The following is a 15,349-nucleotide window of genomic DNA, read 5'->3' on the forward strand; positions in this document are numbered from 1 at the left end:
TATTTATTAGGCGTGTGCAACAGTGCCTGTAAAAGTGGTTGTATAGAGCTTCATCCAGTAAATGGAGCTCCAATTAAAAAAAAAAAAAAAATGGAGCCCCAAACCCGAAGTAGAAACCAAGCTTAAACAATTTAACCATGTCTCTTCTCTGGGCCTCATTTATCTATCTACGTAAAATAAAGGGCTAAATGAAAAAAGAAAACAAAATTTTTAAAAATGAATAATAACAATAAAATAAAGGGCTAGACTCACAGACTCTAATCCTGCAAGTGCTGTTTTCTTGATTTTTTTTTTTTTTTTGGCAGGAGGAACTTGGCCTGAATGTGTTACACGCAATGACTTGCTAAGACAAGCTCCTACCAACTTGCGAGGGCCAATTATTAAAATTTCAGGAAATTTTCAGGATAGAACAACCACTGGTAACTTGAAATTGGCTACAGTGGGAATATTTACACTCTGGAAATAGGCAAATGCTACAAACTAGGCCTATCCCACTACCCTCCTCCCCGACACCAATTGTGAGATCCTTCCCCTCAACCAACACATAGACTTGCCTTCCATTACTGTCATCAGTGATAGAGAATCACAGGTCTCTCGGGCCCCCAGGGTCCTAATCACAGAATCTGCCCCTGCAGAGCCAGCCCTGCATGCTCAGGCACGCACAGGGCGGGAAGCAGAGCGCACAGGGTGGGAAGCAGGGCACACAGGCCTGAGCAGAGCAAGCTGGTTGTTCTCAGACTCAGGGTACAGTGGGTAGTGGTTAAGATACCGGAGTCTCACACACCTGGGATGTTATTCCAGTTAGATCTCTATTGGCTGTGGGAGTTTAGCCAAGTTTCTCTCAATAGTGAGGCTCAGTTTCCTCATCTGTAAAATGGGGACAGGGGACTTCCCTGGTGGTCCAGTAGTTAAGACTGTGCTCCCACTGCAGAGGGCATGGATTCTAACCCTGGTTGGGGAACTAAGATCCCACATGCCACATAGCCAAAACATTTAAAAATACTAATAAAATAAAATGAGGACAGTCCTGACCCAGCACAATGGTTTCCAGGATTAAGTGAGAACACCATCAAGGTGAGAGGAACACTTCCACACCTGGGCCTGGTACAGACAGGTATTTAGTAAATGTTAGCCAATGCTGTTGTTACGTCTCCACAACATTCTGGCTCCCTCTCACTCTCTGCATCCTGGAACAGAAAGGCTCAGTGAGTTGCTGAGAACAAAGGCAGAAACAGGCAGCTCAGTTTTCCAGCTTTTATGAAAATTAATAACATTAATAGCTCACAGACATATATATACATACACACTGCTATTTACATGGTCATTAAGTTATTAATTAGTCTCTGTATACAACGTTTCTACATTAGTGTTCCAGGCTAGGCCCAATCAGTCCTTGGCATATTCACAGTAGCAGTCCCTGGTTTTGGCCCCCAGGGTGGTCACAGGGAGGCTGGCGGCTGATGCCCGCCCCATGATAGGCACAGGAGGTGTCCTGGGTCGCTTACTATGACGTCTTTAGCTCCCTTCCTGGCATCTGGAGACCAGCTATTCAGGGAGCAGGCAAGCAGGCCTCGATTCCTCGTCTGGCCTGGTGACCCAGGCCCTGTATATAGCGGCTTCGGGCCATCCAGTAGGCACTAGAGGATGCTGGCCAGTTCTGTAGAGTCTGTGTCAGAGCAGCCTGAGCTGCTGGCCTCTTCCCTGCAAGAACCAGAGGAGACTGGTTGGAGGAAGCATCCTTACTCACCTGCTTGTTCCCCGAGGGATCTTGGCTCTGCAGGCTTAGCTGACTGCCAGTTTAGTCTAAATCACAGGACAGTGTTCACTCCCACTCTCAGCCCAGAAACTACTGCTAGGTTTGTTCACTGTTCCTGCTGCCCTCAAGGCACCCCAAACTCTGGTACTACATCCTGGCCTGGGCGGGTTGATGAGCTGGCATAACTCACTCCACCCAGCTCTCTGGTCTTCACACCGAGGTCCTGCATGCCAGGAGAGCTGTGAAGAGTGTGGGCTCTGGAGTTAGAATACAGGGGCTCAAACCCCAGGTCTGCCCCTTATCACCCTCAGTTTCTTCATCTGCTGAGTGAGAATCACAGGAATCTCTGACGCCCAAGGCTATTAAGATGACTACAGGAGATCATGGATACACTCTCTAAAATGTAAACCCCCTTAGGTGACAGGGACTTTTGTTTGTATCATTCACTAGACCAAGGCCTGACACACAGGCTTCCCATATACGTACTTATTGAATGAATGAACGTAAAACCACTCAGCATAAGCAGACAGCAAAGGGCTCAAGAAACATTAACTAGGAGACTTCCCCAGTGGTCCAGTGGTTAAGAATCCACCCTCCAATGCAAGGGAATGTGGTCTTTAGCTCCCTTCCTGGCATCTGGAGACTCATCAGTTCGATCCCTAGTTGAGGAGCTAAGATCCCACATGCTGAGGGGCAACTAAGCCCGCACAGTGCAGCTAGAAAGGCCGCATGCCATGACTAGAGCAGCCTGCATGCTGCAGCCAAGATTCTGGGTGCTGCAACAGAGACTCGATGCAGCCAAATAAACAAATATTTTTAAAAAGTAAAATAGGTAAAAAAAAAAAAAAAAGATACATCAACTGCCATTGTGATGCATTGGCAGAAGGGAAGGGCAGAGGAGCGGTGGAGGGGAAGGTGTGTGGGAGGCAGATCTGAGCTTGGCTTCTCCAGGAGGCGCTTTTCAAGGGCTTAGACTGCATGCTGCCCTTTTGTCTGCCAACCATCCCTTGCCCACTCACCTCAGAGCCTGCAGGGCCTTCTTGTTCTGCCGCCGCTTCTCCTCGTCAATGGGGTACAGCTTGAAGAGCAGCAGGCCCATGAGGATGAGGACTATGGGAGCCACGGTCACCAGCATCTTCAGCGTGAACTTGACACGTGCTGGCTGGGAGCAGCCACGGGTCTGGTACCCAGTGAAGCTGTGAGGCCCAGTGGTTAGGGGAGTGGTGAGGAGGGGGCACCTGGGGCCTGCCCCTGCCCAGCATTACCCAGACCCCCACCCCACTCACTCCAGACTGAGGGTGGAGATGCCCAGAGAGACTCCAGAGGCAAACTTGGTGAAGAAGACGTAGAAGGAGAAGAAGATGGGCTCGGTCCCGTGGATGTGGGGCTGCTTCAGGTGGAAGTCATCAATGACGTCGGGCAGCATGGACCTGCACACAGTGGGGGCAGCCGTGAGCACCCTCCCACCTAGCAACCCCAGGCCTCCACTAGCCCGTGTGGTCCAGGTCAATAAAGCGCTCCTCTGGGAGCTGGCGGTTCTACAGTACACACACACAGTTCAGTGACGACATGGCAACTGCATGTGAATCAAAAAAGAAGGCCTCTTCCTCTGAGATGAAGTAGCCACACATGTAGCTGCTCAGCTGGGCAAGTCAAGTACAGGGTTTGAAGCCCCATTTCCCATCCTGACTAGGTGTGCTCAAGCAGTTCACAATCTGTACAGTTGTACTGGGAGGACCTGCCCCACTCCCACCCGGGACCTGCAGAAAGACAAGTCCCCACAGATTCTCCCTCAGGAGTTTCTGAACTGGGGAGCTGGGAGGCTGGGGAACATACCAAGGTGGGCATATATATATATATATATACACACACTTACCACGGTAGTAAGAAGGCAGCTGCAACACTGATGCCGGCTGCCACAGCCACCACGTATGTGACAATCAGGTTACTCTCCATGAGGGCCACCAAGATGAGAAATGGCACTGCTGACTAGGAGAGTGGGTGTAGGAAGATGAGTCAGCTGGGAGGCTCCCAGCAGTAATTTCCAGGCCAGCCCAGGCCCTACCCCTTCAGTTCCACTCACCGAGATTCCAATGTATACAGCTGTCTTTTTGCCAAACCGGGTTAGGAACCACTGCCAGATGGGGATGGTGACTGTGGCTGAGAACTATGGAGGGGCAAAGGGGTGAAGGAAGTGGGTTAGAGCCCTGGAATCCCTCTTGCCCTTCCTAGGACTCCAAAGGTGCTGCTAGCCCTGACCAGGAGCAGCCAGATGCCATCACCTGGATTGCTCCACGGCAGCTGATGGCTCTTCAAGGAGCTGGGACAAAGTCCTGATCTTATCTGCTGCCCTCTGAGCGCAGAACTCCGAGTTCTGGCCTCCACGTCTTTGCTTTCACTATGCTTTCTACTTGAACATCTAACCCCAATCCTTTCTTTTTTCCCCAGTGTTACTGAGATATAATTGACAAGAACATTATACTAGTTACTAGTTCAAGGTGTACAATATAAAGATATTTTTAAAATATTTATTTGGCTGTACCAGGTCTGAGTTGCAGCATGTGGGATCTTTTTTTTCCCCCCACAGTTGCAGCATGCAAACTCTTAGTTACAGGATCTTCAGTGGCAGCATGTGGGAGCTAGTTCCCTGGCCAGGGATTGAACCCAGGCCCCCTGCATTGGGAATGTGGAGTCTTAGCCACTGGACCACCAGGGAAATCCCAATAAAGATTTGATATATGTACCCAAACTCTTTCTTTCATAGTCCTACTTAAGCCATTGTAGGTCAGATCCAAACATTCTGAGGAGCCTCCCTCATCGCTCATGATCTTGGGCCAGTCTGGGAAACATCCTCTGGCTATCCAAAGAACCATCTCACAGCCTAAGCCCCTTCAGCCACCCTCAGGGCCCCACACGCACCATGATTGCCAGGAGCAGATTCTGGAATTCGTTCCGAAAGCCCAAGGTGTAGGTACAAAACAAGGCAAAGTTCCCCTCCACCAGCTGGGGGCCAGGACGGCGTAGCAGGAAAAAAGGCAAAGAAACAGGTGATGATGGAGCTGAGCCTCGAAGACTCTTCGCGTGCTCAGGGGACCTCTGCTCACCCCACCCCCATTCCACCTGTCCCTCAGGCCCTGTCCCATTCTAAGGCCTATCCCATCCCCTATTGCACTCCCCCATCAGGCTGAGCGTATCAGAGCCCCACTCACCATGAAAGCCAAGGAGGTGAAGAGGAAGCCGGCGATGAGCTTGATGTACGGCCCATGGCTCATGACCAGCCGGAGGCCCCGAAAGAAGGGCATCTGCTTGGTCTGCTGAGTCTCGTAGGATTCTGGGGGCCAGAGGGGACAGTGAGCAGGAGCAGAGGCCCCTCCCAGAGTCTGAAGCCCAGGCAGAGGGACAAAAACTGGCCCACAGTGGGGTCTGCACCCCTCACCTCTCTGTTCCCGCACGCCCAGGGTCAGGATGACCGCACAGATGACATAGATGGAGGCGATGACTCCTGCCGCCAGCAGGTATGCATTTTGCTGTTAAAGCAGGTAAAGATCACATAGGGACACAGTCAGTCCCATTTCATCCCAGCGCCCAGCAGCTCTACTCAATGACCCTGGATCAGTCCCTTCTCTGGGGGCCTCTCTGTCTCCACCTGTGAAATGGGAAAGTTATCCTGGGCCTACTGCTGCTTCCCAAGGCTGGAACAAGCCCAGATGAACAAAACTCTAAGGAGGCCAGGATGTGGAGTCTGAAAGCCCACAGTTCAAATCTTCCGAAAGCTAGTTTCTGCAACTCACTAGCTATATTACATTGGACAAATTATTTAGCCTCTCAGTGCATCAGTTGCCTTATCTGCAAAGTGGGCATATTAAAACTGTATGTAACAAATGCCCAACAAATTACCAACACTAGCCATTATTACTATTCTGAGGATAACTGCAAACCACCCCATCATTCCTCATCTTCCCGCATCCCTGCCCTGCCAAGGACTCACTGTTTCTTTGATCGAAGTGGAGCTCTGCGTGCGATTGACTGTAGAAGCATTGCCATCCGGGATACAAGGCGAATCTGCTTGGCCCACGATCTGCCCCTGGATTGCTGTGCCCAGCACTGTACCTAATACCTCCACGGTCATCCCTGAGCAGAAAAAAAGAAGTCCTTTGGAAGGGCCGCAAGGCTTGTGGGCCCTCAGGAAGGTCAGATGGCTAGCTCTGCCTGGTCCTTGTACCTCTCTGGTCTCAAGAGAACAATCAGTTATTTTTTAGTATGGTTTCACACCTTCTCCCAAGAGCAGAGAGCTGAGCCCATAAGGGAAGAAACATGGGAGGAGAGTCAAGGAGTGGCAGACCCTCGGTCCCTGGTGGGTGGGATCAGTGGGCTGGGGAAACTTACGATAGGCAGTGGCAGAATCGCGCTCACTCTGCTCCGTGCTGATGAACATGGTGAGAGCTGAGTAGGGAACGTGGAAACACTGGCATGGAAGAGAGGCCCTCGGCCAGTCAGACGATGGACAGACAGATGTGGCTTTGGGCACCAACCCCGGAGGCCCCAGGGACTTCCTTCCCGCTGCCCACACTCACCGTGACCAGTGTTTCAAAGAGGCAGTAGAAAAGCAAGTACCACAGGGTCTGGCCCTGGTGGAAGTCGGGCACGAACCAGATGAGGAAGTAGGCGATGATGGCCAGGGGTGTGGAGAAGGTGATCCTGAGGAAGGGGAGAGTCTGAGTGGGGGGCTGGATGCCAAAACCCCAGGATTCCAGCCTGGCCTGGACTCTTCAGCAGCCCCACAAGGTGCCCGGTGGGAAGAAAATTCCTCCCTCTGGATCCACCCACCCCAGGGTCTCTGGAAGGTACTGATGGCCAACCCTGGAAGGGCAGACTGAGACAGGGTTCTGGCCTACAGTCCCGAGCATGGAGCAGCAGGTCAGACCCTCCCGAGTCTTGACTGTCTCTCCCCAGGGGTTAAGGCTCTAGAGACAGGGGCTTTCTATGGGCTGGGGGATGAGAATGGAGGCTGAGACTTTGGGGAGAAGGAGCAGCCCCAGTGCTGGGGTTCTCACCATTGTGTGTACACACAGGGTGAAGGGAGGCCAACTTCAAGGGAAGATTTCCTTCTGCGGCAGCCACAAGGGAGGACTGGGCCCCGTGAAATAACCATAAGCGGGGTTGGGGGTGGCAAAGGTCTGCCTCCCCACATGTGAATCCCATGGTCCAGAAAGATCCCACATGCCGCAGAGCAACAGAACCCATGGCCCACTACTGCGCCTGTGCTCCGCAACAAGAGAAGCAAGCCCACCACCGTGAGAAGCCCAGGAACTGCAGCTAGAAAGAGGTCCCTGTTCACTGCAGCTGGAGAACGCCTGTGTGCAGCACCCAAGACCCAGTGCTGCCAAACATAAAATAAATAAAATCTTCAGAAAGAAAAAAAGAAAGGCAGCTGAGAACCAAGACCCGTGGTTAGAAGAAGGGACCAAAATTCAGGGATCCAGTTCTGGCTCTACTACTAACGATTAATACCTTGGTCTTGGGCAAGTTATTTAACTTCTCTGAGACTCATTTTCTCATCTGTAAAATGAGAGTAGTAAGAACACCTACCTCACCTTCAACATTTACTCAAGAAATAGTCAAGTGCTAACGCTGAGCTGAGCGCTATTCTAATGTATCAGGAAACAAAACAGACAAGTCACTGCCCTCATGACATTCCACGCTCATTGGCAAACAAAAAAATACACATAAGATAGGTACTATCCAGCCTTAAAAAGGGATGAAATTCTGAGACATGCTACAATATAAACCCAGAAGTAACACAGAAAGACAAATCTGGTGTGAGTCAGATTCACAGACGGAAGACAGTTGGTTGCCAGGGGCTAGAGGGGAAGAAGGAATGAAGACTGTTTAATGGGTGCAGAGCTTCAGTTTGGAAAAAGTTCTGGAGATGGTCGTGCAACAGTGTGACCATACTTAATGCCACTGGATTGTACACTCGAAAATGGCTAAAATGGTCAATTTACAAATTCTTAAAGGGTGTATTTTATCCACACATACACAAAAGCTACATAACGTATTAGATAGTAATTAAGTGCTGTGGAAAATAGAAAGCAGGCTGAAGGGGATTAAGAGTATAGGGATACAATCCATAGCCAAGTGGCCAAAGTTGCCCTCATAGAGAAGGTGACCTCTGTGCCAAGATGAGAGGGAGTTGGCCTTGCAGAGCTTGCGAGGCAAGGGTGCTCAGGAGATGAGCTTGGAGAGGAAATGGGATACCAGGGCTCTACAGGCCACTGTAAGGACTTGGGCTCTGCCTCACTGGGTTGAAGTAGTTAATATTAAAATGTAGAACAGAGCTTGGGACACAGTGCGTGCTGTGATTATCACGCCAGGAAAGCCCAGCAGGAGACTTCAGGAGCTGCAAAGCCCTGGGCTGAGACTCCAACCTCAGGTCCAGCCCTGCCGCATTTCCCACGTGGCCCTGCCGACACCCTGCCCCTCACTGGACAGCCTTGGGAACTCCAGGAAAGTGTTTGCCAAAGTCTTCCTGGTCTGAAAAGGAAGACGTAAATGACTGAGGGCAGGGGCTGATCTGAGGCCTAGGAGGAGAGGGGCGTCCCAGCGCTCAGGAACCCCTGGAAGGCCCAGCCTCTTCTTACACTGGAAGGAGAAGGGCTCCCGGCTCCTAACAGGTATGGACGGAGAGTTGGGTCACATGTATTCATGGCAGCCTTCGGGACGCACTCAGACGGGGGTGGGGGACCACTCAGAGAGATACTGCCAGGAGGTCCCACCCAGACAGCTGAGGACACGTCCAGAGACATGCATCAAATCAGAAACCAGCCCGAAGGGCCCTCAGCTACTTCACCAAGCCGGCTGCCACACCTGCCCAGGCAGGCAAGGTGGCCTCAGATCCTACCTCCCACAGGGAGGGCTTCCTCCCCGCCCCCTGCCTCGCCCCACCCCACCCCTCCCCTCCCCTCCCCAATCCTCCCAGAACAAGGGCTCCTCTGGCAGCCCTCGCCAAAATACTCCCATCGGCCGGCCGCGCTGAGGAAGCTGAGGAACCAAATGTGACTGAAAGTAACCCGGGTTACTGCTGCCTCGGGCTGGCCCGAGCGGCTGCCTGCCATTGGCTGTGCCTCATGAGGAGATGTGGCAGCAGGGCCCCGCCCCCCACCGGCTGCCAGGGAGGCGGGTACAAGGGGCTGCGGGTACAGGCGGGTATAGGGCCCCTGGGGCCGGCTCCCTGGGAGCCCCAGCATCCTGCGCAGGTAAGGCAGGCTCTCCTGTCCCCTGGCCCCGAAGCCTGGATCAAAGGCCTCAACCTGGGCCTTCGCCAGGGGCTGGCGGGATTTCGGAGGGAGGGGGGCCTCGTGGGAAAGGAAGCTGTGGTGGGGGGGCAGGGACTGTGGGAAGAGCTTTGAAGGCCTTGAAGGCCGGAGACCAGGTATGAGCGCCCCTGGGGCAGGAAGGCGCCCACTTGAGCCTGGATGGGCCAGAGATGAAAGGGGTATGTCCTCCTCCCCCCCAACCACCAAGCAGGATGTCCTGGAGGGAACCAGAGCTCCGGCCTGTTCGCCTGTCCCTTGTGCCTGCCTCTGCCGTCTGATCTGTGGCACCACCTCCCCCAACCCTGCCCCACAGTCTGAAGCTGAGGAGTGTAGGCTTTGTATCAAAGGAAAAGGTTGTTCTCAGGGTCCAAGAAGCCAGAGGTTATACACTCCCATTCTCGGTTTTATCATCCACCCGTACCCCACCTCCAGGAGCCACTCTGCAGGGGTTCCCAGTTATATATTACTTAATGTGTGAAAGGCACTGTTCTAAGTACATATTATGCTCAGTGGGTGTATTAGTCACTCAGCCATGTCCGACTCTTTGCAAACCTATGGATGGTAGCTCACCAGGTTCCTCTGTCCATGGAATTCCCCAGGCAAGAATACTGGAGTGGGTTGCCATTCCCTTCTCCAGAGGCTCTTCCCAACCCAGGGATCGAACCCATATCTCCCGCACTGCAGGCAGATTCTTTACTGTCTGAGCCACCAGGGAAGCCAAGTACATTATATATTACAAAATTTAATTTTCACCACAACCCAGTGAGGAAGACATAATTATTATCTCCACTGTGCAAATGAAGGAACTTGAGGCTGAGGTGTTAAATGTCTTGCCCAAGGTGGTACAGCTATAAGTGGTCAAGTTGGTATTAAAACTGAGGCAGGCTGGCTCCAGAGTGTAACCTTTCAGCCACTATAGGAAGTGATGGAGTGGAAGAGGTTAGAATTCCAGTTTCATGGAGGGAAAGGACCTTGGGGAGGAATGGGGCCTGAGACAGGGGAATCTGCTCAGTCTAACAGCTAGACCAGCCTGAACTGGCAAGAGTTCCAGTGCCCATGACTGAGCCAGCTAAGGCCCTGCTGAGGCTTTTGCCATCATCCCTTCTTCTCACCTCCCAGTCTATGACAAACCAGAGGCCCCGCCTTCTACCACCCTGAAGGAGCATCTTCTACTCACCAGGGCATGAGGCGGCCCAGACGGGTCCAGGGAGATTTGCTAATGCAAAAGCCCACCAGGGGGTCTGTGATGGCATCCCAAGCTCGGCCCACGAACAGGATGATGGAAGCAGAGAAAGGATCCACCTGGGATGAGTAACAGGAAAAAGATGACTCCCTCTTCCTTCATCTGACGGGCAACCTCAACCCTCACTGACGGGCAAAAGCAGGGCTCCCTCCTCACTTCAGCCAGGCCATTAGGACCCTGTACTGCTCCTACCCAGGCCTCAAGCATCATTACTTGCCTTATTAATAATGACAACAACAGTTCCCCATTAGCAGTGGTACTGTGTGTCTCCTGAGAAACTTTGCCAGATCCGCCCCCTTCTGTCCTCCCCTCCACTGCCCTTGAAAACTCATCATTTAGAATGAATCCAGATTGCATTTCTTTATCTCCCTCTCACAAGCCCCTAACCACCTGATGCCAGAACAAGCATCTGAGGGACTTCCCTAGTGGTCTAGTGGCTAACACTCTATGCTCACAATGCAGGGGGCCCAGGTTTGATTCCTGGAGGGAGAATAAGATCCCACATGCTGCAGCTAAGTGTAACTAAGACCCAGTGCAGAGATAGCACTTGCTGGGTCACCACAGTGGCCCTCAGTTTTCCCATCTGTATAATGGTGTTATGATCCCTGTCTTACAGGGTCGAGCTCTATCTTGGATGTGGAAAAAGGATTAAATAGAAAAAAATGTCAAGAAAGTAGGCTGTCACTATCACTACCCAGTAAAGTTATACCTCTGCCTCCAGAACTTCTCGGCTTACAGACAATTTTTCTGGACTCTTTTCATTCATCAAGGCTCTGCTATAACTATCACTATTACTATCACTCCAAGAAGATGGAGAGGACTTTCCTCATCTGACTTTTCTAACTTTTTACGTTTTGACAGGGGGTTAGTCATGTTTCCACCCAACTTAGGACCCAGGGCATGGGAGTTGCTTGAAAACTAGCCACTTAAAGGGAGTCATTTGTCCTTTCTGGGGCTCAGGGTTCGCCATCTGTAAGTAAACACCACTAAGATGCCTTGTTTGCAAAGTCAGAAGTTACATGCAAAAGGCAGCCGGTGTGTGCACCCTGAAAGCCTTGGCAGTCTGGCCTCCTACTCTTGCACCAGACAAGGTGAATTCTCAGGATGCCAGGCTGCTGGCCGAGGAGCCCTGTGACACCCTAAGTACCCTGTGAGGCCCCCTCTGTCCACTTGCACGCCTCTGCTCCTTAGGTGAAGGTGGGATGCACCTCGTCCACAGGCCTGACAACATCCACCAACCCCTGAGCCAAGCTAGCTGACTGCCGTCCAGCTGGGGACATGGTGTACCAGTCTCTTCTAAGAACGTCACAGCGGGCTTTATTCTCTCACACCATTGCCTACCCCTCCAGGCTCTGTTGCTCTTGCCAGGCAAGGAGGAGTTGCCTGACCTTGCCAGCTAAGTAAGACTCCTGGGGCTGAGAGACTCCCCTTCTGGATACTCTCCAAAGCCTTATTTCTAATCCACTGTGACCCTGAGAGGCAGAAGTGTAGGGGTGCCTAGTCCCATTTCCCAGTTGAGGAAAAAAACCCTAGCCTAGAGTCCGTTGTCTCTCCCACCTTGGGATGATGTAGGAACCCTAGGGAGTTCAGCTTACTCACCTGAGCTACATCCAACAGGTAGATCTGCAGGAAGAACCCCAGGGCACATCCCGTCACCTGGTATGGGGCTCCCCCAACTGCATAGCAAAGTTTGTTGCAAATGGACAACTGTTTTTTCTTCTTTGGTTCCTTCTGGGAATAAGAGGAAAGAATGAAGAGACCCACGAGACTGGCCCACATTCTAGAACTTTCCAGAGCCAGGACCATCCCTCTAACCAACTCTGCCAGGAAGGATAAGTCTGCCTTGCCCTGTTACCACCCAGGGAGAGCTCACTTCTCACAAGAAAAGAGAGGTCTTCTGTTTTTAAAAATCTGGAAAAGGCGAATTCATACTGAAGAAGCAGCCCCTAAGCCACCTCACCCCAACCCCAGAGCCTTAATCAGTGCACCATCCCTTAATGACTCCCCCCAAGGCCTCAGTCATGTTTCTTTCCAAGTTGAAGGGGGAGTATGCTCCAGCAGTGAACCTGTCCCCACCTGGCACCAACTGCCACAACCTGAAAATCCTCTTGCTGCCAAAAGCTGCGTAAGCCCAGGCCCAGCTCCTGCCATGGTTCAGAGGGTAGAACCCACCTGCCTACTGGGTGAGAGCTCTAGAGATCTTTAAGGACCCAGCCCAGTTGGCTGCAGGCACAGCTGTTCCTTCCATCTGTCCCAGAGCCTCCCTGGCCCCTGGAGGCAGCCAGAACTTCAGGCAAACCCAGGAGATGTCCTACCCTCCCTCTCCCTGTCCCCCTCCCCCAGTGCCCAGGGGATCTTGTTGTGAGGACTGGGGAATAGTAGGGTAGGAAGGCCTCTAGGTGCTGGGTTGGGCCCTCTCTGGGTGGGGCACTAGGGAGGTTAAGGTTGCCCAGGGAAAGTAGATTACTCATACATTGCAGCAGCATTAATTGCTTACCCAGGCTCCTTCCAAAGATCGGTTAATAAAATTAAAATGAAAAGGCAGTCTCCTCCCAGGCAGATATATTGCCTGGGATCCCTCTCTGGGGCCGCCTGATGTCACTGGGTCCTTCATTTCGTCCAGAGAGCTGGGAATGGGGCCGAAAGTCAAGACAGGCAAAGCGCAAAGTGTACGCGCGGGCCGATACCTACACTCACACAGAGCTTACCGGATGCGGCTCCTTTAAGAGCAGAGCTCTTGTTTTATGAATGAACTTGATCCGCCCTCGCCGAAGAGTTGAGAAGCTAGCGTAGGATGTGGGGGTGGGGCGTAGGCAGATGAGAGTCGGGGGACCAAGGTGGGTTTCCCAGATTTCTGGGGTCTCCCTGCCGTTTGGGGCAGCAAACTTAAGCGGCTGATCACAGAGGAACGGAAACCTACTAGGCAGAGCCGGGTACCACGTGGAGCTGCCTGAAAGGCTGCTCTCCAGAAATGCCCAGAGCTGGGGTGGGCAAAATGGGGGCCTGGCGCCTACAAACCTTTTCCATCACTCCCCGCCTCCAGGGCACCCCCAGAGCTTTCTCCTACCTCTGAGTTCTTCTGTCCCCGGCTTAGCCCAGTGTGTCCCAGAACCAGGCTTATCCCGCGACGCCCCCATCTCATCCTGGCCCCCCATCCCAGACCCTCCACCTAGGGTTGCGGGGACCTCACCTTCACCTGGACCGGGCGTTCACCGGCTTGGAGGATACCGGTGGGCAGAAGTCCCGCGGCGGAGCCGCTCTCGGCGCCCTCTCCTTTGGCCATGACCCGCGGGCCACGCCGCCCGGGGACCGGGAGGCCGGGATGCTCCTCTGCTCCGCGGGCCTCCGCTCCGCCCGGGCTCGCGTTGTAGTTGTAGCCGCCGCCGCCACTTCGGTCGCCGTACAGAAGTTAAGCCGGCAGGCGGCTAGGCGAAACACTCACTCCCTTGCACGCCCCCCGCGCCTCTTAAAGGTTCGTCCAGCCCTCTCTGATCTGGCCAATCCCGGAGCTTTGCTACCCCGCCTCCAGCCAATCCTGGAGCCCGCCGGTCCTCCCGCCTGCCCAAACCACCCGGCCAGCTAGCTGGTGCCATCCAGCCACGTTCTCTAGTCCGGAACCCGTATCCGGCTGCGCTTGCTCCGCGGAACCTCGGGGGAAGGCCTGGAGACCCACCTGACACGCACGAGGAAACTGAAGCCCAAGGCTAAAAGTGACCTGCCCACGGACGCCCAGAGTGAGTTCTCCCAGAGCGAGATCTACACCTCATGACCTCGGACCCGCAGGTCCAGGAAAAGTAGGGGCTCCAAAGCCCACTGCCCCCCTTTAACGTCCGCAGTCAAGTCGAGTCTCCTTCTCCTCTAAACCTGGAGTATGTAGCGCTGGCACTTTCCTAACCGACGCCCCTCTCTTTCCCCAAGATGGACTATTTCTTCTTACGGACAGTGGCATCTTTGGGGTCCTCATGATAGGGGAGAAAGACAAGCTGAGGTAACCAGGCAACAGAGGCAACGCGTCACCTCGGGCAGAAACCCCCACTTTGTGGAAAGGAGTGGAGACCACAGCCATTAGCACACAATGATAGTAACAGCAGCGTTTTATGGAGAACTTCCTCCAGGCTTGACATGACCTCCTTCAGCCCTTTAACCACCCTGTGAGGGTGGTACTATTATTATCTCCGTTTTGCAACTAAGGGGAGGAAAACTCAGAGAAGTGAAATAGCTGTGATGTGGCAGAGCCAGGGCTAGGTTTTGCCCCATTTCAAAGCCTTCCCTCTTCGTAGCACCACGCTATCCCTCTTAGCAAAAATGAGAAGGCTGAACCTGTCTCCCCAACAAGAAGCCCTGGGATATAGGAAGCCCTGAGTTGAAACAGTCAAGGAAAGATTTGAAAGAGTGCTGAATAATCTGCTCCTTGAAAGAAGGTGGGAGGGGAATTCCCTGGCGGTTCAGAGGTTACGACTCTGAGGGCGCTCCATCACTGGTGGAGAATTAAGATCCTGCAAAGCCTTGGGGTCTGGCCAAAAGAAAAAGAAAGAAAGAAGATGGGAGGCCAGACAGATGTCAGAAAACAGTCTTTTACCACCAGTGTGTCCCTTGTGTCACCATCACTCCTGGCTTCCCAGACACTCAAGAGGCCAGGAGGGTGCCAGCTGGCACTGACCAGTGAAGTGATTACTCAAAGGCCCCTCAATCCTGTGTCTGTGGTTGCTGTGTCAGGCTTCTTTTTTCTTTCATAAAATCTTATTGCCAGCAGGAGAGATAAGGTCTCGCGGCCCCGTGATGGCCACACCAAGCTTCCTCATCTGCCCTAGAAAATCCCCATCTTGGCCACTGCTGAGAGCCAAGATGAGGCAGCTGAATTGGTGCAAAGGGCCTGGACTGGCCCCCATGGCTCTGCCGTGAGCTGTGTGACGCTCTTGTATCTCTGCCCCTCTCTGGGCTTGAGTCCACAGCCCTAACATCTTCAGCGCTAGGGGATTACACTGCATCAGACGTGATTTAGACCCCAGTCAAACCTTGAGCTCTCAGAAGGTG

General features: G+C 52.9%; 1 protein-coding gene across 1 annotated transcript; it reads right to left on the reverse strand.

Annotated features, from left to right (window-relative positions):
* Positions 1-1,637: 1,637 nt before the first annotated feature.
* On the reverse strand, positions 1,638-13,598 carry MFSD2A (MFSD2 lysolipid transporter A, lysophospholipid). Its single transcript, XM_052637676.1, has 14 exons — positions 13,506-13,598; positions 11,915-12,046; positions 10,250-10,374; positions 6,331-6,454; positions 6,143-6,221; positions 5,745-5,887; positions 5,193-5,283; positions 4,966-5,087; positions 4,676-4,759; positions 3,840-3,923; positions 3,633-3,745; positions 3,043-3,186; positions 2,776-2,952; positions 1,638-1,701 (listed from the first exon to the last, which is right to left on the reverse strand). The coding sequence occupies exons 1-14, from the start codon at positions 13,596-13,598 to the stop codon at positions 1,638-1,640; spliced, it is 1,575 nt and encodes a 524-aa protein (XP_052493636.1).
* Between the last annotated feature and the right edge of the window lie 1,751 nt (positions 13,599-15,349).

Source organism: Budorcas taxicolor, chromosome 3 (genome assembly GCF_023091745.1).
Source record: "Budorcas taxicolor isolate Tak-1 chromosome 3, Takin1.1, whole genome shotgun sequence".
Lineage (NCBI taxonomy): Eukaryota > Metazoa > Chordata > Mammalia > Artiodactyla > Bovidae > Budorcas > Budorcas taxicolor.

What these genes read in the sequence shown, in the direction of transcription:
- MFSD2A (XM_052637676.1), bottom strand. Translation starts at nt 13,598, where the DNA reads ATGGCCAAAGGAGAGGGCGCCGAGAGCGGCTCCGCCGCGGGACTTCTG. An exon ending in ATCTGCTCCTGGCAATCATG is followed by an intron (nt 3,924 to 4,675) that starts GTGCGTGTGGGG and finishes GCCCCTCCATAG; the next exon opens with TTCTCAGCCACAGTCACCAT. An exon ending in AAGGCCCTGCAGGCTCTGAG is followed by an intron (nt 1,702 to 2,775) that starts GTGAGTGGGCAA and finishes TGGTTCTTGCAG; the next exon opens with GGAAGAGGCCAGCAGCTCAG.